General features: G+C 41.1%; 3 protein-coding genes across 3 annotated transcripts in view; 2 read left to right on the forward strand and 1 right to left on the reverse strand.

The window, feature by feature from the left end:
* Window positions 1-2,438: 2,438 nt before the first annotated feature.
* On the forward strand, window positions 2,439-6,447 carry LOC139159359 (E3 ubiquitin-protein ligase TRIM7-like). Its single transcript, XM_070736679.1, has 4 exons — window positions 2,439-2,474; window positions 3,386-3,470; window positions 4,615-4,689; window positions 5,157-6,447. Exons 1-4 carry the CDS (start codon window positions 2,439-2,441, stop codon window positions 5,678-5,680), a joined length of 720 nt encoding a protein of 239 aa, XP_070592780.1. The 3' UTR covers window positions 5,681-6,447.
* Window positions 6,448-11,198: 4,751 nt separating this feature from the next.
* LOC139159360 (vomeronasal type-2 receptor 26-like) lies at window positions 11,199-25,175 on the reverse strand. Its single transcript, XM_070736680.1, has 6 exons — window positions 25,109-25,175; window positions 24,188-24,476; window positions 21,509-22,306; window positions 15,765-15,977; window positions 13,489-13,615; window positions 11,199-12,103 (listed from the first exon to the last, which is right to left on the reverse strand). The coding sequence occupies exons 1-6, from the start codon at window positions 25,153-25,155 to the stop codon at window positions 11,199-11,201; spliced, it is 2,379 nt and encodes a 792-aa protein (XP_070592781.1). The 5' UTR covers window positions 25,156-25,175.
* A 791-nt stretch (window positions 25,176-25,966) lies between these two features.
* LOC139160180 (16 kDa beta-galactoside-binding lectin-like) overlaps window positions 25,967-26,019 on the forward strand; it is a 79,667-nt gene continuing 79,614 nt past the window's right edge. The window contains exon 1 of the mRNA XM_070737800.1: window positions 25,967-25,970. The gene's annotated coding sequence lies outside the window, so the exon portion shown is untranslated. The remainder of the gene's footprint in view (window positions 25,971-26,019) is intronic.

Here is a 26,019-nt window from a genome sequence, read left to right on the forward strand (position 1 = left end):
GGACTAGAAGACCTCCAAGGTCCCTTCCAACTCTGTTGTTGTTGTTGTTGTTGTTATTGTTGTTGTCATTGTTGTTGTTGTTGTTGTTGTTATTATTATTATTATTATTATTATTATTATTATTATTATTATCTCAATACAACACAGCAAACGAGATCACTCTGCTGTATTTTTTATTTCATCACCAGTCGGGTGCTTCCCAAGCACCTAGGACTGCATGATGTAGTGGCGAATTATGTTTGCCGATCCCAGTAAAGCGGCCATAGAGTGGAAATGGTTAAGCAATTCTCCAAAGCACCTGAAGGACAGATAAGGAATAATGGATGGAAACTGATCAAGGAGAGATTCACGTAAAATAAGGAGGAACATTCTGACAGTGAGAACAATCAACCAGTGGAACAGCTTCCTTCAAACATTGTGGGAGGGAGCTTCATCCATTGACACTTTCAAGAAGAGACTGGATTGCCATTTGTCAGAAATGGTGTAGGGTCTCCTGCTTGAGCAGGGGGTTGGATTAGATGACCTACAAGGTCCCTTCCAAATCTGTTAATCTGTAAGAACTAAAAAGCCTCCAAAGTCCCTTCCAGCTATTTTTTAATTCTGTTTTGAATAAATAGCCCAGAGGTAGCAGCAGCAAACCAGAAAGGGTATATATAGTATGAATCATGTGGGCAATGAAGAGTTGGATGGACGCAAAGGAGTGGCTAGGCAAGAGGATTCATCTGATGAAAGAATGTTGGGCTGTTGGAGCACAAGTTCTGCTCGTCTTTTGCAGAAGACAATTTGCAGAGTTTGTGGTAAAATGACACAGTGCTCTGTTTGTCTTTTTGACAAAAACCACCAAAATAGACACCCACAACTATGTCAAAGGATTGAGAAAAGTGTCTTTTCATAGCTGCATCCTCTTCTTGCCTAACTTTCCAGGAAGCAATGTACCCAGTTATGCAATGTTAAGAGAAACCTGAAAGTCTGTCAAACCTTAAATGATTTTGTCAGAACTGTTTCTTCGTTGACTAATCATTTTCAGTTCTTCCAAAAGTTTCCTTCCTTTATAGAAGAAGCTTCTGCTTTTTAAAGCTAATTCTCAAGGGGATGAATATATATATATATATATTTTAATTTTCAAATTCAGCAAAAAAACATGACACACACACACACACACACATATATAAATTATTCATCCCCTTGAGAATACATACACACCCACCCATGCGCACACACACGTGCGTGCACACACACACACACTCACACACATAAATAAAATATACGTATTCTTCATCCCTTTAAGATTTTATATATATAAAATACTGTATGTGCATATATTGACAAAACAAATAAAATAAAATAAATGCTTTTCTGAGGATTTCTTTTAAAAGGAGCGTGAATAAGTGCATCCGAGTGCCTTCCGTCCCCTGTCCTAATGTTTCTTTTTTACTAGTATCATGTATATAAATATTACATCTTTGTATACCACCAATACGTACGTGACAAAACAAATAATAGATAGGGAGGGAGGGAGGGAGGGAGGTAGATAGGTAGGGAGGGAGGTAGATAATAGATCCTAGTCTCCCTTAAAAACATTTGACACACAAACACACACAAACATGTATGTATGTATGTATGTGTGTGTGTGTGTGTGTGTGTGTGTGGGTGGGTGGGTGGGTAGGTAGGTAGATAGATAGATAGATAGATAGATAGATAGATAGATAGATAGATAGATAGATAGATAGATAGATAGATAGATAGATAGATAGATAGATAGATAGATAGACTGAAGACTCATAGCTTTTATTTAACAAATCATGTTTAAGCATGCCAAGGATTAGAACATAGTGAGAACCTGCTTACTGGGAGGGATATTTTATGACTGTTTGCACTCTTTGTAACTACAAAGCCTTGGTGGAAAGCCAGATAGATAGATAGATAGATAGATAGATAGATAGATAGATAGATAGATAGATAGATAGATAGATAGATAGATAGATAGATAGAGACAGACTGACAGACAGACAGACAGACAGACAGACAGACAGACAGACAGACAAAGAGAGACAAAGACTGAGAGAGACAGATTTTGTAGTTAAGCCATCTATCTTATTGTTGGAGATGGCCATAGAGACTTCCAACAGCACTGCCCTATGTTATAATGCATTTGTAGTACAGGTAGTCCTTGACTTATGACCACAACTGAGCCCCAAATTTCTGTTGCTAGGCAAAATAGTTGTTAAGTGAGTTTTGCCCCAAATTTATGACTTTTCTTGCCACAGCAGTTAAGTGAATGACTGTAGTTGTTAAATTAGTAACACAGTTACTAATATGTCTTCCCCATTCACTTTGCTTCTCAGAGGGTCAGAAAAGGGGATCACATGACCCTGACACCCTGCAATCATCATAAATATGAGTCAGTTGCCAAGGACCTGAATTTTGATCACATGACCATGGACAGGAGTGAGTTCCACTTACCTTCGCTACTGGTGCGCATTGCGACATTATTAATTCTTAAATAAGCATTGCATTTTCACATAGTTGCAGATAGATAGATAGATAGATAGACAGACAGACAGACAGACAGACAGACAGACAGACAGACAGACAGACAGACAGACAGACAGACAGACAGACAGACAAACAAGTCAGTCTGTCAGTCAGTCACAATATAATGTTTTGGGCTTGTGATAGGGGTAGAAATATAGTGAAGACCATGAGCTTCAGGTCTTCAGTCTTTAGCAAAGCAATTAGGGTCAGCTACAATAGTGTCTCTGTGTACCCATAGAGTGGTACAACAGATAGAAATAGCTGGCAGGTAGGAACTGAGAAGATAAGTGCCAATGGCCAACATTGCTATATTAGAGAATATATTTTCACCAATATAGCTATAATCACCAGATATATCCTAAGTCTTTGTATGTACAACCAGGGGTGGGCTACTGCCTGGATGGGGGGGGGGGAATGCAGTGGGATAGCAAAAAATGGGATTCCACTCCAGAACATCCAATTTGCCCTGAAAAATGTTGAAAGAAAATGCAGGGCGTCCTGCATAAGCCACGCCCACAGCATGGTGGTAAAAATTTTGGTAGTCCTTCACTGTGTACAACCTTAATGTTTTGTAATAGACTACAAAGGCTTAGCATGTTGGGTGAGGCCAGCTGTTGGGGCATACAAATCACGGTTTACAGCCTGTTGTGATAGGAAATAATTTATTAGATTTGTATGCCGCCCCTCTCTGAAGACTCATAGCTTTTATTTAACAAATCATGTTTAAGCATGCCAAGGATTAGAACATGATGAGAACCTGGTTACTGGGAGGGAGATTTTATGACTGTTTGCACTCTTTGTAACTAAAAAGCCTTGGTGGAAAGCCCATGATGAAAGATTAATTCCATAGGTCCTTCGAAATGCTGCAAAATCACACTGGATCATACTGGGAGGAAGCATTGCTTTGAATGTGGCCGTAATTGTTCTTCTGATAGGTAAGTATCTGAGGTCAGGAAGGGTTACAGAGATGGGTTGCAGAGTGAGTAAGAGATGAGTAATAAGGTAGAGAGGGATTTCAACTGGGGAGATAAAAGTTCAAATCTCTACTAAGCTCTAGAACCCAGCCCCTCTCTTTCCACCAAACCCACTTCCAAGAATTGGCATTGTGGGAAGAAAATCTCTTGTAGTCATCATTAGCTCCAAGACTGTTCCCCATCCAATCTCTTAGTCCTCCAATTTCTCAAACGACAACAGGTGAAGCTTTGACCATCAATGATTCCATGTCATTGTTGGTTGCATTTCTGGGTGTTAAGCTGATTCCACCAGTGGCATTCCTTCATGTGATCTTGCTGTTTCCCAAAAAACCACTGTTGTATAACTGTGCTTTGAGCTCCACCCCTTTTACAAATGCTGTTGATGACATATTGTCTGTACAAAGTGGACAGCATTTACAATGAAATGGCAAAATGCCGCTTTGTGAATATACAGTATATATCTCACCACCCACCACCTTCCATTCTGATACCACTGGCTGATTCCCACCAGGTACCAACCACTTCTCCTGTTAATATCTTCCTTTTTAAAGGTTCCTATTGCTGGGAAGATTATATTTCCCTGAAGATTCGGGGGGGGGGGGAACCAATCATTGGCCTTTAAACAGAATAGAGCACCGAAGTTTTGAATGCTAATATTACTTTTATTATATAGTTACAGTCATGGAATTTTGCAAAACTGAATGAGCTTTCTCCCTTTCCTCCCTTTATTTTCATAAGAAATAGAAAGGGTTCCATCTGAGATGTTTTCTCAAATTGCATTTATGCCTGGGTTTTAGATTTCTTTATGTGACCATTTCTTACTTACCTCTGTTTAATAGCTTCCAAGTCGGGGCTGCATTTTTTATTTTTTTACTGTTTCAATTATTGGCATCAATTTCAGATTTGTAAAATCTCTTTTTTATGATTGGGCATTTTTTGTAATCTTGTAAACCAAACCAAACCAAATTTCTATTTTGTATTTTTGTTTTATGTACAAATTGAATAGCTCATGTTCTACTTCTCAACCGAAATAACAATTGCACACACACACACACACACATATCTATTGATATTCCTATCATATAACCTAAGCTTTTTACAAAAGTATTTCAGACACAAAGTGCTTTGAACCCATCGACTTCAATCAATTCATGTGAACTGATCCCAGGTAGCTTAACAGGTAATTTAAAATTATTTATTTATTTATTTATTATTATTATTATTAAAATTTGTATGCCGCCGTTCGTCATAGAGAACTGAATCAGTCTTTTGTTCTATCTTATGGACAAATTAGATTGATTTACTGTGGCTATCGGTATTGTAAATCCTGACTTCAGAAAATTAAACAATATCCCCCTTCCAAATAAATATATGCCTCCCAACTCCTCAACAATTCTGGGAGGCTTTTTGTGGCAATTTATATAATTTACACCAATTATGGATGAACTGCTACCCTTCCCCCACTGCAAACAAAATAATGGACACAACAGCTCTGGAAATAATTTTTTTAGCAGTTGGAGAGCCCGCCAGAACTGCTGCCTCCAGAGTCTGCTGAACAGAGAAGTGAGACTGTATCATGCAGATTTTGAAATGAAAAAAGTACAAAACGACTGCAAATAAGATCACCATTTTGCTTTTGTCTTGTAGCCTCCGTGACCTTTGACCCAGACACTGCTCATCGCCGCCTTGTCATTTCTAGGGATCGGAAAACTGCAACATGGGGAAGAGACGAAAGATCACTTCCTGACAGCGATAAAAGATTTAGCTCACGGGTGTGGGTTCTGGGCCAGAATGGGTTTAAGTCAGGAAAACACTGTTGGGAGGTGGAAATAAAACATGATGGAGAATGGGCTGTGGGAGTTGCCAGGGAGTCAGTGAAGAGAAAAGGATTGACTGATTTTAGCACCAAAGAAGGCATCTGGGCCATTGCAGAATATTGGGGAAAAGGAAATTATGTAGCTTTTACAGAACCACAAGACACCAAGCTTCATTTTGGAAAGAAGCCCCGGCGAATTCGTGATTTTCTGGATTACCTCTATCAACAGGTTGAATTTTTGAATATAGAAACAAAGACTAGCATATTCCTTTTCTCAAACACATCCTTCTCTGGAGAAAGAATCTACCCCTGGTTCCGGGTTTGGGAGGGAACTGAGCTGACACTTCATCCCTAATGCCCAGCACTTAATTAAAAAGAGAGCTCCTTCTCAAACCCACTGTAATGGCTGGTATGGCAAGACATTTGGAAGATGGACCTGTGGAATGTATTACTTGGGATTGTGAATGTTATGCAATCAAGGCTCCTGCAGAAATGCTTACTTCCACCATCCATACCTGACAGTCTAACCTCCTTTCACCTACCTAATATCTTAACGAAGTTATGTCACCAGATGGAGGAAGCCTAGTCTTAGGCTGTAGCTACCTAGTTAATTCTGGGCAGTCATAAGTGTAAGAGATGCAGATATCCCTCCAGATATGAGTAAGGTTTTATAATTTCAAAGTGTGAGTCTTTCCAACAGAAGTCCATTGTATTCCCACAGTATTCCCAGCCCTATGGTCCATGATATGCAGGCTGCTTATGCCACAAACAGTGCTTGAAATCTCATAGTATTTTGGAAAAATTGCTCAGGATTTCAGTGAGCGACGTTACGAGTTCCGTGCATCACACTAGTAGTTGGCATCCCACTACCAAGTTGCTTATGTAACAATTTGTGATCAGGTTAAAGTTTGCATAGAGACAGAAGGGCTAGGAATTGCAAGCTATTCAATTTTCAGCACTTGAGTAGTCAAGATAGAATTCCATCCTTGAATCCTAGTGTGTGAAGATTCCTAAAGCTATGAGCCATGTCTGGTTTTTCTTAAATTTGGGCAGATACGTATTTGAAATACTTTGTCAAAATACAATAAACCACATCATGACTTAGATGATTTGAGAATTCAACCATGTTCTAGTATTGCAGTGATTTTAATGGCTTGAACCCAATTTTTGTCCTATTTGTAATGTTTTTCCTTGGGGCATGTCCACTACATGTGGTATTGGATAAGAAGACCTCCAAGGTCCCGTCCAACTCTGTATTGTGTTAAAAGGGCAGTGGTTTGAGATTCAAAATCCAGCCCCAAACTGAAGAATGACTTTATTCTCCTGAACCCTCATACATACAAGTGAATGAGATCTATCACATTTCCATATCACTCAGGAATGGGAGTTGAAGTCTGAAGACCCCTGGGCTGGGGTGCAAGAGTCTTCAAACTTGGCAACTTTGTGGACTTCAACTCTGATTCCCTGAGCTAGCATGACTGGAAGGGGAATTCAGGTAGTTTTACTCCACAAGTCTTAACGTTGCCAAGTTTGAAGATCCCTGGGTTAGGGGTGCAAGGGTCTTCAAACTTGGCAACTTTACGATTTTTGGCCTTCAACTCCCAGAATCACCCCTCCAGTCATGCTAGCTCAGTAATAGGTGTTGAAGTCTATGAGTCTTAAAATTGCCAGATTTGAAGACCCTTGCACCACTAACCCTTAACCAGTGACGGGCCACCATTCCCGATGCTACTGGAATGGGGCTGGGAGTACACGCAAGGAGTTGCGATTTCCAGCTTTTTGCTTCTGTGAATGCTCAGAAGAAAAAAAGGTGAAAGTGAAAAGCAGGTAAGTAATCCCCCACTGCCTGCCTTGCCCGTTTGCCCACCCACTGCCTCCCCTGCTGCGAGCAGCGACTCTGCCATGAGTAGCCTGAGCGCACCCTGCCCTCCGCCTCGACTGCCATGAGTGGTGGTTCTGCCACTCACGGCCTGACCACTTCCCTGCTTGCCACTTACCCTGCCATGAGTGGTGGCTCTGCTGCTTGTGACTTGAGTGCCTTCCTCCCCATTGCCTGCCTTACCTTTCTCGGTGCTTGCATGCGCCGTGGTGAGGAAGATGGCATGCAGCGTGCTTTGGCCCCGAGCTCCAGCCATGTGGCTTTTCTGTTCTCTCTGCACCGCAGGCATCTGACTGTGGTGTGGGAGAGCAGAAAGCAAGCCATGCGGCTGGAGCTTGGGCAGGCCGCTGTTGCTGGTGGCCCCAGCTGCTGCTCTAGGCACTGCAGCAATATTCAGCTGCTGCATATGTGCAGCAGCTGAAATCGCATGCAGACATCCTTCCAGCAGTGAGATTTGGGCAAAAATTGCCATTTTTTTGCTTCTGCACATGCATGGAAATAAAAAACCCAGTAATTTTTACTGGAATTGTGCCCGTTGCACATGCATGTCTGGCAGAAATAGAGCTAGGCTATGTGCTCCATTTCTGCCACTGGAACAGGATTCCCCACCATTCTGGGCCAGGTCAATCCCTGCCCCTAACCCTTTTCAAACTTGGTTACTTTAAGATTTGTGGAATTCAACTCCCATTCCTGAGCTAGTCCTCCTCTAACTGTGGCCACTTTGCTCTTTGAACTTCACAGCTGTATTTACAAACAGCCATAACGATTATCACCGGAGATTCGGGAAAAGAAGATCAAAGGGGGAGATAGTGAAATTATGGTACTTCTCTTGTCTATTGGAACTGGTGGAGCAGAAGAGATAGAAATGGCAGCTTCACCAGAGAAAAAGCAAGGATGCAAGCAAAGAAAACAGTTTCCTTCCTTCCTATTCACCCATGTGCCAGATATGTACCGATAATCCAAATGAGTGTACACATGATGATACTGCTGTTGACTCTTGCTGCAGCTCAGGGAATTGTCCTGTCACCTGCATGTCTTTCCTCCTTCCTTCCTACCCTGTCAGGTGGCTCGCTAGGGCAGTAACAGTGGCAGCATCTCCTCAGGCAGTCTGCGAGTAGGCTTTGTGCAGGAAGGACAACAGTGTTTTTTAGGCAGTAGTAGTGAGGAAGGCTTGCTTCAGGCAGCAACAGTGGTGGCTCTTCCTCAGGCAGGTGAGGGACGGTGGGGTGGCTTAGGCAGCAAAGTGTGGCAGGAGTCCTTGATCCTAAGATAACGTTACACAAACTCCTTTCATCTTTCTGATTGGTGAATGGCTCAATCTCCTGGAATACTGCCAATCAGCTGTCTGTGGCCACCCATTGCTGCCATTGCTGCTATTATCACCATCATGCCTCTTATGTCTCTGCCCAGCAACCAGGGTTTGCCTACAGATAACTCGTATTGGTGGACAATCAAGAAGCCCTAATTGGTTGTTACCGCTTGGGTGGTTACAGCCAGAGCGGGAAAAGTTAATGAAGTTTATTGGTTGTTCCCTCAACCAGCTGAACCTATTTAAGGTCTCAAGAAAATGTACGAGCTGTCTTCTGTCATCTGTATTGTGAACTGTTTTCTTCTCTGCCATTCCGGAAATAAAGTTTTGTGTTGATCCAGTGATTCTCCGACTTTTCAATGCCAATTCCCTCTCCCTCTCTCCTCAGGTATGTCTGATGCAGCATTAAGTGTATAAGATGCATCCAGGTTTTGACCCTCATTTTGGGAGTAAAAAGGTCTGAAAAATATGGCATTTATCCAAATATAAAAAGAAATGAGGAAGGCTTAGAATTTCTCTCTCTCTCTCTCCCTTCCTTCTTTCTTTTTTTCTTTTCTTTCCTTTTTTTTTTTGGCTTGGAAAGAAGGTTTAATGGTGGCATGAGTTCCTGAACAGAAAAGGTGGATCACATCCTACCAGATGTTGAGTGAAGTGAAAAGGGAAAAGCTGAGAGTCACTGAGTACTTTATTATTTGTTTGTTTGTTTGTTTGTTTGTTTGTTTGTTTGTTTGTTTTATTTATTTATTTATTTATTTATTTATTTATTTATTTATTTATTTATTTATTTATTTATTTATTTATTTATTTATTTATTTATTTATTTATTTATTTATTTATTTATTTATTTATTTATTTATTTATTTATTTAATTAATCTCTGTTGGGCCCTCAGAGTCTCCTGTTCCTGTATAAGAAATGTACTCTGATTGGTGGTCAGACTCCTTGCCATGCAGGGGCAACTCTTTTGACTTGTATGCCGCCCCACGGAGAGGGGCGGCATACAAGTCCAATTAATAAATAAATAGCTCTGTGTTTTTTAATTCAAGTTTGGCTGAGCTTTGCTGGGTGGTTATGTAATGAAAGGGTTGTGGGCAAATCCTACTATGGTTCTGTCTGAATGAGGTAGATCCTTGTTATGTAGAATAGATTCATCCAGGCTATTAACAAAGGTGGGGAGGATGAGTGAGCTTGGCCATTCCTTGATGGCACATTGACAAAGGTGGGGGCTACCAAGAGTGAGTCTTTTTTCTGCCTAAAAGCATGTTTCCAGGGATATTCTATATTATATTCTGCCCTTTTAATATTTCCTAGGATATTTCCTTTTTCTAGGAGTTCAGTGGATGCTAATTTCCCACAATCCCTCTTTTTTCAAAATATGTGACTGCAACGCACATGTTTTGACAAAAGATTCAAGTTGATGAGATCAGGGAGACTTGATGGGTGCTTTTAATTTTCTGGTGTAAAGGGAAGGCATGAAAAGAGGCAGCAAAATTTCTTGAATGCTAAGAAGATATAGCCAAGAAAGGTGACATACCCAACCACACATATTTTTGCTGAATTTGAAAATGTGATCCAGGTTGTGATAATTTCAGGAGGAATTCTTTCTTTGGATAAGTTCTCCTTGCACACTTCAAATTTGAAGAAGCTAAGAATAGATTATCTAGATAACGCAAGGGTCTATCTTAATTTCCCAGTGACCACCCAAGTAACTTTGGAATGTGCACCATCAGAATAAAAAAATAATGAACTATTCCAACTTCTGACTGGGTATTTCCAACCAATCTCACCTGCCTCTGTAGGGATTATTTTATAGAGATCTTTGAAACTATATTTTAGCTCCCCTCTTGTTTAACTTCTATATGAATTCATTAATGAGTTACATTATCCAGATTGTCCTCCTCCTCCTAATTTGGCTGGAGGAGTCTTTTCCATTTAGTGATGATGCTGAGATCTTGAATACTGTACTACAGATAAACTATGATAATGTGCGGCCGGTGAATCATCCCCGGCCCCGATTTGCCGCAGGGCCAGGGAGACACGGCCCTTGGCGTAGCCGCCATCTTGAGGCTGGGATCTCACGAGATTTTGCGAGATCCTGGCCATCTTTGGTCATCGGCCCTGGCCGATGATGTCATTGGGGGGCGGGGCCCTTCACCTGGATCATCATGGAGCTACGCCCATAAGTTGCCCCGGAAGCTTTTCTGACGTCATTTTCCGCCCCGGAAGTAATTGTTTGACCCTGTGGGTCCTTGTTAGGTTTAGTTAAATTTATGCTAATTTAATGAATAAATTATGCAAATTTAATTAATAAAAATGACCCAGTTTTAAATCCAGCTCTCTGTGTCCGTGTCATTACTCCGCCTCTGCTGCGAAAGTAAAACTTTGAGAAAAAGTTCCAAAAATTATTTCTGATATATAAACAAGACTCTGACATACTGTACAAACAAGAATCATATTGCACAAGGGTCATGTTTCAAATATTTGAGGTGTGGTATTTCAAGCCACAGGCTAAGGGTACTGGTAATCCAACTTCTCAGGAGAGCTCAACACTCTATTTACAATTCTACTGGACAAGGGACATTTTCTTCCAACCACACTTCAAAGATTTCAAGCAAAATGGTGGTACCAATTCCTGTCTCAAAACACACAATTTTCTACTTTTGGACTGTTATAACATTTCTAATATCTATACATTTCTTCTGGCTTTAAGCTGCTCTTTTGTATTCAGGTCTGGCCTCAGAATCATAATGTAGCACTTGGGGATCAAGATGCAGCATAGCAGTCCAGCACTGGAGACCAATATGGAAAAGACCTGAACAGCTACCATATACTTCCCTTTGGTGCTCAGGTAAGTGGGAACAAATGTCATCCAGACACTACAGAAGACTAGCATGCTGAAGGTGATCAGCTTGGCTTCATTGAAGGCCCCAGGGAGATTCCTGGCCAGGAAAGCCACTGTGAAGCAAAGGAGAGCCAATAATCCCATGTAGCTGAGTGTGATGTAGAACATGACAACAGAGCCTTCATTGCATTGCAGGATGATTACTCCAGGCTGGGAGTGGAAGTCAGAATCAGGGAATGGAGGAGAAACTGCCAGCCAGATGGAACAGATGATAATTTGGGCAGTAGAACAAGAAAGGATAACGGAGTTGACCAAGCTCTTCCCCAACAATCTCTTCACTTGGTTTCCTGGTTTTGTGGCCAAGAAAGCCAGCACCACTGTGATTGTTTTGGCCAAGAGAGAAGAAATGGCAATTGAGAAGATGATGCTAAAAACCCTTTGTCGGAGAAAGCAGGTGGCTTTCCTTGGTTGACCAATGAAGAAAAGAGGAATCAAGAAGCAAAGTAGGAGGGAGACCAGAAAGATATAAGACAGATGTCGGTTGTTGGCTTTGACAATGGGAGTTTCTCTGTATTGAATGAATATAATTAAAACAAAGCCTGTGGTTAGGAACAAGAGCAGCCCAAAAGATATGAGGATGAAGCCCATATGATCTTTGTAAGACAGGAAGGTTTTAACCTTGAGGATACATTGTACTCGGCCCTCATTTGGATACCGATCATCTGGACACTTGGTGCATTTTTCTGTATCTGAGAAAATAAAAATGCAATACTTCTTTAAATTTCAAGGAATACCTTCTTGCGACAACAGCTGATACCTGCAGCATTTTTCAAGATGTGTTTCTTAATATCTACTCAAAAAGAAGGTAGGAAAAACATTCGATAAACTATATAGAGCTAAGGTCTATGAAATTGGAGAAAATTATTGGATCAATGTGATTTCCTGTGTAATCTGCAGAATTTATGGGGGGGGGGAGAGAACATTGTTGGGAGTCAGGTTGGGTCTCTGAAGTAACCGGCCCTTGTTCTTATAGGGTCCAACTAAGTGACGGACGGACCTGGTGCCGGCACATAGACCAGCTTCGCCGCCGAACCTTAGAAGCTGCCACGCCGGCGTCACAAGCACCATCCGTCCCGCCAACCTGTACCACACCACCCAACTATACAGAGATCACTTCCTCCCTGGACAATCAATATCAAAGTCTGATACCGCAGCCATTACTCCAGGAAATACACACAGAAGATCAACCACAACCATTGTCTAGAGAAACAGAATCATCATTGCCCCTACCAGGGGCCGAACCCCGCCGTTCATCAAGGTCACACAAGCGTCCCGCTTATTTAGAGGATTTTGTGTGCACCAACCAGGTGGGAAGGGGTGTTGTGTCCAGAGGACAGTTAGGTTTTGTACCCACCCCACATTCCCTGGGCGGGAAAATATTGTATCCTGATTGGTTGGCTCAGCCTGGCAGCCCGGGATATATATAGCTGCCAGGCATGGCCATGTTTGTCTTGTTCTATTCTGTTAACCATTATATCCTGTTAATAAAGAATCGTTCTTACTCAAGTCTGCAATCTTTCAATCCGCTAAGGATCTAACAGTACCCAAGTTATTAGAGTTAAATAATGAATCAACTCACCTTACAAGGCACATTTTTGGGTTCCTTTTACATGGTACTTACTCACAATCATACTGGACTCCAAGAAGGCCTATCTTCTGAAATCTAGTTGTCTGGCAGAGAAAGGGAGTCTGGCAAATAATAGTGTCAGCTCCGGCATGCCGGCTGGCCAGGAGCTGCCATTCGTGGGGAGCAGCCACCCAAGTTCAAAGGCCCAGCCACCCTCCCAGAAGCAGCCTGGAAGCTGCCAGCATGCTGAATCTCACTGTTCTGAGTGGCAGAGGTGCAGAATGAACACCTGGAGAAGCTTGCCAGGTAGCAAGGAGGCTGTGTGCACATCAAACAGCTGAGAGACAATTGAGTGGTAATGACTTGAGTGGTAATGGCACAAAAACCCAGGGGAGCAACCACTGCTTTCTCTGGCCATCCTGGAACTCCATTCAGGACTAGACACTCCATCGATCTGGATGAATTCACTTCTACTTTCTTTCTACCCTCTTCTTTGAGGTCACCCACCTTCCTGATTGGAGATTGTCCCATCTGGGCAAGGAACACAGTCATAAGAGCAAATTGGCTCTCCTTCTCGCTTCAGCTTCACAAATCCAAGAGTGCATTTCTCCACACATTTGGACTGAGGAAGTGACTAAGTAAAAAAATAATGAATTCCAAAGAATATAAGTTAGCACCAACTCTCCTGACATGGTGGCATGTTCTTGAAATAAGAGTAAAAGCCCACTTTCTAGAACTGTAATGTTATGGGATAGAGGTAAAGTAATAAGAACCTGTCCCCCCAAAATTGCAATTCAGGAATCTTTTGCTGCAGCACATATGAGCTGTGTGGGGGAAAGTCATATTTCTAAGGCCCAATTAAGGTCCTTTCTGCTGAAGAACTACAATTAGGTAACAGCTCCTGGCATAGAAGAACAAACATATATTTATTGTTAGCTAAATTTGGAAGTTCCATTTCCCTCCCCAGAAAGACTAACAATCAAGATCAGCAATTGCAATCAAGAGTTTTTAGATGAGGTGTTCCTTAAAAGCCAAAGGCCAAATCTAAATAGCAATTCCTTTCGAATTGTCCCTCGTTGTTTCAGATATCAAAAAGGTTTTTCTTTGAGTTAGAGTCATGTTTCAGTGCTTCAGTTTCCTGGGCGAGGGAATATCAGAACAAGTTGTTAGGATTCTATGTGAACTGAAAGCCTTGGACTTCCTTCCAAGGAGCAAAAACCGAGTGCAGTGTGGGAATGGATAACTCATGTCTGGTGTTTGGTATTTCTTAAAACCTTCTTGCCCTACTCTTTAATGAGACACCGGCCCCAATCAGTGCAAGGTAAATCCTCATTCCAAAGCTTATTTCCCATTGGAACCAAATCCAGTCCTGATTCAGTTGTATTGAATATAGTCCAAACCTGAACTCATATACCGGTCAACGAATGTGTTGTTTGTTGTCTGAGGACAAACAATAAGCTGACCACGATCCTGAATACTTGAGGGCATCTCTTGTCACTTACATGCAGCTTCTCCAGTTCAACACTTTATTTATTTGTTTGTTTTTTTGTTAGTTTGTTTCTCAAAACATATACAAGATAATATGTATAAATATAAACAAAAGCAAAATAGGTATAGGTAAATTTCAACAATAGGACAGTAGGATAGGGATGGTAGGCATGATGGTGTGCTTATGCACACCCCTTACAAAGCTCTTAGGAATGGGGTGAGGTTGACTATAGACAGTCTAAGGTTAAAGTTTTGGGGGCTTCAGTAAGAAACCACAATGTCAGGTTGTGCAATTACAGGCATTGATCACTCTGTTGCTGAACTTGTATTTTCTGCAACCGGGTTTTGAGTGGTTTACATTACGTTTGAATCTATTGTGTGCTTGTGTGTTGTTACGGTTGAAGCTGAAGTATTCATTGACAGATAGAACATTGCGGTAGATGATTTTCTGACCTACATTCAGATCAGGTTGAAGGCGATGTAGCTCTAAATTTCCTAAGCCCAAAATTTCAGGTCTGGTGGAATAAGGTATTCTGTTTCAAGGAGAGGAGTGGAGGACTCTTCTTGTGAAATATTTCTGGACTCTCTCAATTGTGTTAATGTTCGATGTGCAGTGCAGGTTTCAGACAGGTGAGCTGTATTTGAGGATAGGCCTGGCAAATTTTTTGTATGCTCTGGTTAGCAGTGTAATATAGCCAGAGAAGCAGCTATGTAAGATTAAGTTAACAACTCTTAGTGTTTTTTTGGCAATGTTGATCCATAGTCCATAAACTGATCCATATTCCGTAGGCTTAGCCCAGTGATGGTAAACCTATGGCACAGTGCCACAGATGGCACGTGGAGCAATATCTGCTGGCACATGAGCCATTGCCCTAGCTTAGCTCCAACATGCATGTGTGTGCCAGCCAGCTGATTTTTGGCTCCCACAGAGGCTCTGGGAGGGTGTTTTTAGCTTCCAGAGAGCCTCTGAGGGATGGGGGAGGGCATTTTTACCCTCCCCACTTCAGGGAAGCCTTTGGAACCTGGGGAGGGCAAAACACAAGCCTACTTGGCCCACCAGAATTTGGGAAACAGGCAGTTTCTGACCTCCAGAGGGCCTCCGGGTGGTGGGGGAAGGTGTTTTCGCCCTTCCCAGGCATTGAATTATGGGTGTGGGCACTCGCACATATGTGATATGGCACACGTATGCTCTTTCGGCACCCAAGGAAAAAAAAGTTAGGCATCACTGGCTTAGCCCAATGAAATGGATCAGAACTCTATGGAAAGCAAAGAAAAGACATGAATATTTATCCTACCCTGTTGTGCAACTTTAGCCACGATATAGTATCTTGGTTGAATATAATTCTCTCTCTTTCAAAAGTTGCCAGATGCTTTCTGACAAGACGCTTCTTGGGGATAAACACCCAGCTAATGATCTTCAGATCAGCCATCAAGTCTCCATTTTGATCCACATACAGTTTGTATTGAGAGAGATTACGAAACTCATTCTTCTCCAGAAAAGGATGGAACTAGAATGGGAACATCAGGAATTTCAAAAGCAGTAAACTTAGTAACTTATCCTTTTCATCTGTTGTAATTTGAATCTTTCTTAAAAATATGAGGTACTGCATGAGCATTTGTTTAAAGGTTGTTTGATCTACTTGGATGACATTTTAATATACTCAGAGACACTAGAGGAACACATGGCTCTGGTCAGGGAGATCCTAAAGAAACTTAAAGCAGCTGAACTGTATGCTAATTTGGCAAAGTGCGAGTTTCACCAGAGCAAAATTAACTACTTAGGTTATTGCATTTCACACCAAGCGGTGGAAATGGATCCGGAGAAAGTGCTGGCGGTTCTGGAGTGGGAAGCTCCACGAACTAGGAAGCAGTTGCAAAGCTTTCTAGGGTTTGCTAACTTCTACCAACAATTTATTCCAGCTTTTTCCCAGATAGCACTGCTGATCACCAGCCTGCTGAAAACCAAGGGAGAGGGTAAGCCCAAGCCCAACGGTCCATTATCATGGTCCATGGAGTGTCAAGCAGCTTTTGAAAAGCTGAAAAGACTGTTTGCGAGTGAGCCAATTCTCAAACACCCTGATTTAGAGCGGCCGTTTGTGATACAAGTGGATGCAAGTGATGTGGCCGTGGGAGCGGTATTATTACAAAAAGATGAGGAACAGCAGTTACGCCCCTGCGCGTACACGTCTATAAAGTTAACTGAAACCAAACGGAGATGGGCTGTGTGGGAAAAGGAAGGGTTTGCAGTACACTGGGCCTTTCTCTCCCTGCCCCATTACTCATTGAGGGTGAGCAACATTTTGAGGTTAAAGAAGTGCTGGACTCCAGAAAGCACAGGGGGAAAACTCAATATCTGGTAGCTTGGAAACATTTTCCTGCATCTCATGCTGAATGGGTTGATGAGAAACACATGAATGCCCAGAGGGAAATTGACCGTTTTAGAATGAAATACCCTGATAAGCCCGAATGTTGAAATGTATATATTGGTGTTGTCTGTTTTTGTTTTCTAGGACTAAAGTTCCTGTTCCAGGGGGGGAGAATGTCAACCTTTGCTGTGCTGCTGCATTCTTTCGCTTGGTTGTCATAGAGACGTGGAGGGGTAGAGATCAAAGGGGGGTTGGGAAGTGTGCAGGAGGAGAGTTAAGTTTCGATTTCCCAGGTGCCAGGAGGAGACCGTTAGATGGAAAATTCCTGAAGAGTGACAGGAGGAACAACTTGTGCCACCTTATGCATCTGGACAATGGAGATTGGGTGAATGCCCAACAGGGGGTGGAAAGGGGTTTTTGTTATGTGTGTAACGCGCCATTTCTCCTCAGACTTTTCTTTTCTTTCGATGCTTCAAGTTCTGATTTTGATAAATTCACTTTTGAACCTTTATAAAAGGACTCTGAATTTTATTTGTCTGAATTCTGACTGGCAGCTTGACAGTGACATTCAGCAAGATTCCCCAGCTACCAAGAAATTGGAACTTCAAGACGTGAGTTTATATACAGTACCTTTTCTACTTTTTAAGTCAAAAGCTGCTTCTGGTGATGTTGAAAAATATGATTTCAACAATTGAGTTATCGAAACGTGGAATTCATTACCGGACTCAATTGTGTCATTCCCTAACCCCCAAGATTTCTCCCTTAGACTCTCCACGATTGACCTCTCCAGGTTCCTAAGAGGCCAGTAAGGGGCGTACATAAGTGCACTGGTGTGCCTTTCGTCCCCTGTCCAATTGTCTTTCCTTTCTCTCACTTATCATATATATTTTCTTTCTTTCATATATCCTCTCCTCTAAGTTCACTTTACCCTTATATATACAGTGGTCCCCTGATTATTGCGAGGGTTCCGTTCCAGGACCCCTCGCAATGATCGGTTTTTCGCGAAGTAGCGCTGTGGAAGTAAAAACACCATCTGCGTATGCGCAGATGGTGTTTTTACTTCCGCCGCAGCAGCGAGGAGCCGAAGATTGGGGTTTCCCCACCGCCCACGCAAACTCCTCGCTGCCGCTCGCCCGCCCTTCACCCGCCCACGCCGTTCGCTCGCTTCAGGACTCAGCTGGGAAGCGGCGCGAGCGAACGGCGTGGGCGGGCGAAGGGCGGGTGAGCGGCGGGCGCGCGGGCAAGCAGGCGGTGGACAAGCCGTTCGCTCGCGCCGCTCGCTCGCACCGCTTCCCAGCTGAGTGAGTCCTGAAGCGAGCGAACGGCGTGGGCGGGCGAAGGGCGGGCGAGCGGCGGGCGAGCGGGCAGGCAGGCGGCGGACAAGCCGTTCGCTCGCGCCGTTTCCCAGCTGAGTCCTGAAGTGAGTGAACGGCGTGGGCGGGCGAAGGGCGGGTGAGCAGCAGCGATGAGTTTGCGTGGGCGGTGGGGAAACTCCTCGCTGATGCCCGCCGCTCGCCCTCCCGCCAGCAAGAGGGGGAAGACCCAGGAAAGCCGCCCAGCAGCTGATCTGCCCGGCGCCATCTACGCATGCGTGCCCATAGAAAAAAGGGCGCGCATGCGCAGATGGTGTTTTTACTTCCGGGTTGAAAAATCGCCATATAGCCGTTTTGCAATGATCGGGATCGCAATACCCGGGGGATCACTGTATTACCATATGTCTATTTTTCTTCCTATGTATTTTGTATATTGGACAAATGAATGAATAAATGAATGAATGAATGAATGAATGAATGAATGAATGAATGAATGAATGAATGAATGAATGAATGAATAAATGTTTAATCCTGTGTCTATTGATGGGACAGTTTTCCCTGTTCAGCCTTGCTTGGGAGAGGAAAGGTTAACCTCTGTTCCAGAGCTGAAAAATCTGGCCAGTTTTTGTGCATTTTGTTTCAATCCTGTCAGCCTTAATTGGGTTTTGCTACCTGCAGCTGGGCTATACCTGCAGCTTGGGGTCAGGCTTATCTCAAATGTACATTCTTGTAGGTTCACAGCTTGCCTGGGGATGTAAGCTCTGGCAGTGAGCCAGACAGGTTTTTTTTTTCCTTCTGAGGCTTTATTTTAAGAATTTAAAGGATTGTGAATCAATTATTTCCTAGGGTGATTGGATTATTTGCTGTCTCATGTCTTTTTCCTTCACCTGGACAACAGTAACAACTGATGAAGAAACAAACCCATATTTGGGTTTGTTAAATTAAATTTGGAGTTTTCTTCCTAAATGATTTAATTCCCAAATCATTTCGGAAAATGATTTCCCAAATGATTTGGGAAGTCATCTTCCCAAATAACAAATAGATTCTGACTGAATAAGAGGAAAATACCTCTTTAAAAGAAGAGGAGTTTTAGTGCTGAGCCAGAGAACCAAAGAATTTCAATCTCCCCTTCTCTGCCTTAGTGAAAAGACATGGCAGCTATTGGTCAGAGAAGCTTTAAACGGAGACTGCCACCTGCTCTATTATTCTATTCTATTCTGTTGTGTTCTATCATATCCTATGCCTATGCCTATGCCCATGCCTATGCCATTCCATTCCACTTGGCCAATAAAAAAAATTCCTATTCTAAACTGAAATTTAAAGGGAGACTGCCACCTGCTAACAAAAGAGGAAACTACAAGTACATGTTTTAATTAAAGAGACACTTGAATACTATACTAGAGGATTAAATTTGCAAAGAACATATAAAGGTTTTTTTTAATAACCTCTGGGGCTACCCAAATGGAACTCAGTGCTAATGTATGGGACATAAATAATTGGAAACAGTGCACTCCTTGAAGGGAATTATAAAGACTAAATAAAGTGTACTCCTTGAATGGAATTATAAAGACTAAATAAATAATTCTTGGAATATTGGACAAAATCAACTTACTTTGTAAAAAATAAAAAATAAGATACTGAAGAAAGAGAAATGAGTGGAATTGTCCAGGAGATGGACTTTTATTTTATTTTTATTTTTTGTTATTAGATTTGTATGCAGCCCCTCTCCGTAGACTCGGGGTTGCTCACAACAACAATAAAACAATTCATGACAAATCTAATAATTTGAAGACATTAAAACCCCATTATTAAAGCAGACATACACACAAACATACCATACATAAATTGGAGACTGGCCAATAGTTGTTAAGAATGGCTGGGTCCAGGGAAGGCTTCTTGAGGAGGGGGCACACAAGTGCCTCCCTGTAGGAATCTGGAAAGGACCCCCTCCCCAGAGAAGCATTGATAATCTCCTGGACCCAGCTCCATGTCATCTCCCTGCTGGCGGAGACCAGCCAGGAGGGACACGGATCCAGTGAGCAGGTGGCAGAACTCACAGCTCCAATGGCCTTGTCCACTTCATCAGGTGTCACCAGATCAAACTCTTCCCAGACAGGTGGACAAGTACGGACTTACTTTTTCAAAATAGGAAAGACATTATGGACCAAAGATTTAAGGACATTATGGAAAAAATGGAAGACACTATGCAAGGGATGATGACTACAGACCAAGATGCTCAGGAAAAGGAGGAATCAAAAGAAGAAATAAAAAGGAAGAAGAGGAGGAGATTATAATAAAATATTAATGATTGATGAATGAAACCAGTGGGAAAACATACTAAGAGGGTTCGAATAAATGTTTGGAATGGATGCAGGGGCCTTGGTAAAATTTTTAGAATATAGGCAGTGGAAGAGGGTAGAGGTGGGAAGAACGCTTAGATTGGACATCCAAGAAATAGATATAGATGGAGACCTAACAGAGGAAAGGACAAGACAAGTAAAAAAAAAGCATAGCAATTAAAGTATGAAAGTGGAAGAGAGATGATGGGTAAATGATTTCTTTTCTTTCTTTCTTTCTTTCTTTCTTTCTTTTTTTCTTGTTGCTTTCTCTTGCTTTTTCTTTTTTCCCTCTTTCTTTTAAAGCAAACTAAAGTATAAACCAGGCAAAAGATGATGGATGAATGATTCCTTTTCTTGGTTGCTGTTTTGCATTGTCTTTCCCTCTCTCTCCATCTCTATGACATGATTAGAAGTTAGATAGGAAAGAAAGAAAAGGTTTTTTTTCAATATAGGGTGATATGATTGAAAGCTGGAACAATTGATAAAAATAAAGGGAATATTAATGTAATACATTTTATTTGATAAAATGAAAGTAATAATGAAAAATATGTGGAATAACTGAATAATGATAGACTAACATATGTGTGTACTGTGGTGGGAATTACATACTGGTAAGTTGATTGAATGTAATAATAACATTTAATTTGATAAGTTTTCTTTATATTGGAATGTATGGTGCACAGGTACTACACTGTTCATGCATTGATTTGACATTTTTATATTAAAAAACCCTTTAAAAATAAAAATAATAAAGTAAATTTTTAAGATGCTAATTACAAACCTACACATACAGGAATTTATTTAAAAATGTGCACTTCATTTAAAAAATAGCAGGGTTTAATATCAAACATTCTGTGTCATAGTTCCTGTTCTTGGAAACATTCTTGCTTAAGTGATTAGATTGGCCGGACTTGTTGGAATTCTGAAGCATAAGTAAGTTGAGATGGTTCCTCTCCTTCTCCTTTGAATTCCTATTCAACAAAGGAACTATGTTGAATGAATCTGTGTCAGGACACCATACCTGCCATGGCTGCAGCCTTGGAGCCCACAAGCCCTCTTTGTTCTCCTTCATTATCCTCTTAGATCTGGAGGCATATGCCGCATTCAAGGCATGGGCCAGAGTATTAATGGCACTGTAAAAACGGTGGTTATTTATGATCCGCACTTTGTTCTTTTTCTTTTGGGTATCCAGTGGTGATTTCTCAGTGCATCTTTTCCGGCCTTTGACAGAAAAGACATGTTTTGAAAAAGAACAGATATATGACTGATATCCAAAGGGTGGATCCAGAAAGAAACTAGTCACAAAGGCATCCTTCATTTCCCCCACTTTTTTTGTCTCAAAATCAAAAATCCAGATAAGATTCACATATTGAAGAGCTGGGTTCTCCTTCAGTGGACATATCGAATCGAGTGTTGTGATCCAGATTTTCCCTTCAATGGGTCCTGGTAAACTCCTAAGTATGAAATGAAAAGGAAGAATTTTCTCCAAAATGCCACCATATTCTATGTAGTGAACGTAGACATTGACTTGTCTCCACTTAGAGAGGGCATCAAAGAGGGGTGGTATAAGCCAAGATCTTGGTAATTGTTGTGACATAACAACACAAATCCCATTCATGCTAAGCATAGGAGTAAAAGTCTTCATGAAATTATCTCCGTTCTCTGTATCTAAAGCGAAGAGACCAATCAAGATCCATCTGAAATGGAGAAGCACTTGTACAATTCCTTGGTAGAGGATCCCCTTTTTTGGGAAAAGCTGGTGATAAAAGGGCAATTCACTTTTATAATACAGTGAATGTGGAAATAATTTGAAATTGATCTGAAAAAGCAATGAAGAATACTGTGTTATATTTATGGTGAGATCAATTCCAAAATATTAGCTTTAAAGATTTGATGCACATAGACATATTCAAATATTTATTCATTATTTATTGAATAATATATATTCATTATTTATTCGTCATTATTTATTTATTTATTTATTTATTCATTCATTCAATACACAATACATATTGAAGAGAATAGACATGTAGTAATATATATAAAGAAAAGGATAGAAGAAAAGATATAAAAATAGAGGAGAAGATATATGAAAGGAAGAAAAGATATATGAGATAAAGGAGAGACAATTGGACAGGGGACAAAAGACACACTGGTTCACTTATGCCCACCCTTTACTGACCTCTTAGGAACCTGGAGAGGTCAATCGTGGATAATCAACCCAAATGAAAATAACATTAACAAGACTCAGATTAGCAGAGTGGAAAGGGACCTTGTAGGTCTAACCCCCTGCTCAAGCAGGAGACCCTACACTATTTCTCATAAATGGCTCTCCAATCTCTTTTTGGAAGTCTCCAGTGATGAATCTCCCACAACCTCCAAAGGCAAGCTGTTCCATTGAGGAGATATTATTCTCACTGTCAGAAAGATCCTCCTTATTTCTAGGTTGGATCTTCCCTTGATCAGTTTCCAGCCATTATTCCTTGTCTGACCTTCAGTTGCATGCCCCCCCCACCTCTCTGCGGCAGCCCCTCAAATATTGAAACACTGCTACTATATCTCTTCTGGTCCTTCCCTTCCTTAGACTATGCCAAGTCCCTGTAATTGTTCTTCACATGTTTCAATCTCCAGTCCCATTATCATCCTGGTTGCTCTCCTCTGCACTTTTTCTAGAGTCTCAACATCTTTTTTATAGCGTGGTGATCAAAACTGAATGCAGTCTAGCTAAGGCTTTGTAGAGTGGTATTACTATCTCACTTGATCTAGATTGTATCCTTCTGTTAATGCAACATAGGATTGCACTGACTTTTTTGACTGCCACTACACACTGCTGGCTCATGTTTAGCTGGTTGTCCACTAAAGCTCAAAGATCCTGACAACAAATATATTGGATAACTATTTGTCTGAAGTTGTGTACGATGGGTGGTTGGACTAGAAGACCTACAAGGTCCCTTCCAACTGTTCTGTTCTGTTCATTTACATTAGTTTGAGTTTGAGTTTTATTGGATTTATATGCCGCCCCTCTCCGAAAACTCGGGGCGGCTAACAACAATAATAAACAATGTACAATAAAATCCAATACTAAAAGCAGATTTAAAACCCCTTAATATATAATTATCCAGTTGCCAAATCCCATGCACCACATATATAGCTCAAGAGAAAACTGAAATATTTTATTTCTTTATTTGTATCCTGCCTTTATTATTTGTAGAAACAACTTCAGCAGTGAACAGATTTTACATATCTTCCTCCTCCTATTTGGCCCAAGGTCACCTAGCTGATTTTGATGGCAAAGATGGCTGATTTTGATGCAATCACACTTAGCCAATAAAGAATTATATAGTATTCTATTCTGTTCTGTTCTGTTCTGTTCTATTCTATTCTATTCTATTCTACTGTACTCTACTCTACTCTACTCTACTCTACTCTACTTTATTATATTCTATATAAAGAGTGGTTGCAGGAACTGGGCATGAATAGTCTAGTGAAGAGGAGGACTAGGGGAGACATGATAGCAATGTTCCAATGTTTTAGGGACTGCCATAGAGTGGAAAGGGTCAAGCGATTATCCAAGGCACCTGAAGGACAGATAAGAAATAATGGATGGAAGTATTTCTTCAATTCCTAATTGAAAATATGGTTAGATCTATCACATACCAGCCCACCACCACATTCAATTTATCTAGCAAAAAATAAAAACCTGTGGGATTTTGTAGGTGTCTCCTAATTTTGACATCTGGATGGAGATGTCATCAGCAGCTCCATCAACAAGAGCCAAAATATTGTCCTTCCTTCCACAGCTGTAGTTGGGAACATTGGCTTCTCCAGTAGAAAGCATGTCCAGCAAGGATTCTGAAGTCATAAGTGTGTTCAAATAGTTGTCATGAATGTTGTAGCCAAGTGTAAGATTGTAAAGAAGACTGGGAATCTTGTTGACCACTTGAATGTTAAAAATGTAGCGTAGGGCTCTCTCGGTTTCAAAAACTAAACTAATGTAAAAAATGTTCAAGTTATCATCATCATCATTAACAGCAATAACAAAATATTTTTTTTAATTTAATCTTTGTTTCCACAAGCCTTCTGAATCTTAATACAATACCAATCTGTAACCAAAGAAAAATGATAGTTTACCATTAGAGTCCAGTAACCAGGATTCAAAATTACTCAATCATTAAAGAAAAAGCATCATAAGGGGAAGACGCTGTTTCATAAGCTACCCAGAAAAGCAACACTAAAATCAAGTCATTCTCTCTTCCTATGAGAATCAGGCACTGCATATGAAAGAGCAGTTACAAAATTGTGGAAGTCGGCTGGGCAGAAATAGCTACAACCTATTCAATAACTACTTTAAACCAAAGTTGATATTAATCCTCATCAGGATTAGATCAGGAAAGTGGACTTTTTTCAGGTTTTTTTCCCTATCCTAACCCATTTTTGGATTTGAGATATTTTATATATACAATAAGACGTAAGAGAGCAATGGGAAACAGAAGCAATGGAAATCAAAATGACTGAAGAAGTTATGGCTACAAAACACACATCAGTGAAAAAAGAAGAAACTAATGAGAATGTTAGAACTGAAGATAGAGGGAATTCAACTCCATTCCTGCGAATGACTTACAAGTCAAACTGGCAATGAGGAGCTGTGTTGAAAGGCAACATTGCCATATGCAATATTTTTGTTCCAGTGTTCATGAAACTAATGAGATGGTCTCCTGGCTTGTAATAGCTCCATGGTTTTTTTTTATCTTGGTGCTCAAAATTCAGTGGACACTTCATTCTAATCTTCCCAGGGATTGTCTGGGACACCAGGTGAATCAAAAACAGAAGCAGAATATCCATAAGGAAAGCAGCTGGATCAATCTCCTTCCTGTTTTTCAAAAAAAAAGAACAACAAGAAGAGTTAATTTATTCAAAGCACCTTCACAATACAGTCTAGTGACTTTCCTGATTCAGACAGAGACAAACCAAGCTTTACCTGTAAAGGAAAAGAAACTATATTCAAGAGTGCAGTCTCTGCCTGTCCCAAAACCATGTGCCACAATGTACTGTATGTTGCTGAGGCTTTTATCCTTTTCTGATGCAAGATTTCCTTCCATGTTGTTTCAGCCTGATGTTCACCTCAAAGACAGTCACTGAAGAAGTTGACAAAGAGGTCCCATAAGAAACAACTTCTCTGGAGATCCAAAAATTCTTCAGGCCTCCATTTGCAGAGGAGTACCTGGAGAAAAACAGTTAAAAATCATAAATCCATCCTTTGGGACAGTGTTCTGTAGTGGTTATCAGCCTACCTGTCAGGTCTTGTCCAGAAATCGATGCTGTGTAAAGATGGTTGAACAACAAGATAATGACTTCTGCTGTTCCGTGGTGTAGTAACTTGTCTTCAGAGACCACTGGGGAAGGTCATTCAAAAGTACATATTAGGTGACATTCTAGATTGGTGGCACTTACTTCAAGGCCTGTAAAAGCCAATTAAACAATCAGTACCTTGAACCCTGTCTATTGTTAAAGAGTTGGAGCGGTTTGTGGTAT

Source organism: Erythrolamprus reginae, chromosome 2 (assembly GCF_031021105.1).
Source record: "Erythrolamprus reginae isolate rEryReg1 chromosome 2, rEryReg1.hap1, whole genome shotgun sequence".
In the NCBI taxonomy this organism is placed as follows: Eukaryota; Metazoa; Chordata; class Lepidosauria; order Squamata; family Dipsadidae; genus Erythrolamprus; species Erythrolamprus reginae.

Bases quoted from the DNA above. Each gene is read 5' to 3' on its own strand.
- LOC139159359 (XM_070736679.1), top strand. From the start codon at position 2,439: ATGGACAGGAGTGAGTTCCACTTACCTTCGCTACTG. The intron at 3,471-4,614 runs GTAAGTATCTGA...TTTTTACAAAAG, and splicing joins CGTAATTGTTCTTCTGATAG to TATTTCAGACACAAAGTGCT. The intron at 4,690-5,156 runs GTAATTTAAAAT...TTTGTCTTGTAG, and splicing joins GATCCCAGGTAGCTTAACAG to CCTCCGTGACCTTTGACCCA.
- LOC139159360 (XM_070736680.1), bottom strand. From the start codon at position 25,155: ATGGCAATGTTGCCTTTCAACACAGCTCCTCATTGCCAGTTTGACTT. The intron at 22,307-24,187 runs GTTTTTATTTTT...TTGCTTTTTCAG, and splicing joins ACACCTACAAAATCCCACAG to ATCAATTTCAAATTATTTCC. The intron at 13,616-15,764 runs GTAGGATAAATA...TTTTTTACTTAG, and splicing joins GGCTAAAGTTGCACAACAGG to TCACTTCCTCAGTCCAAATG.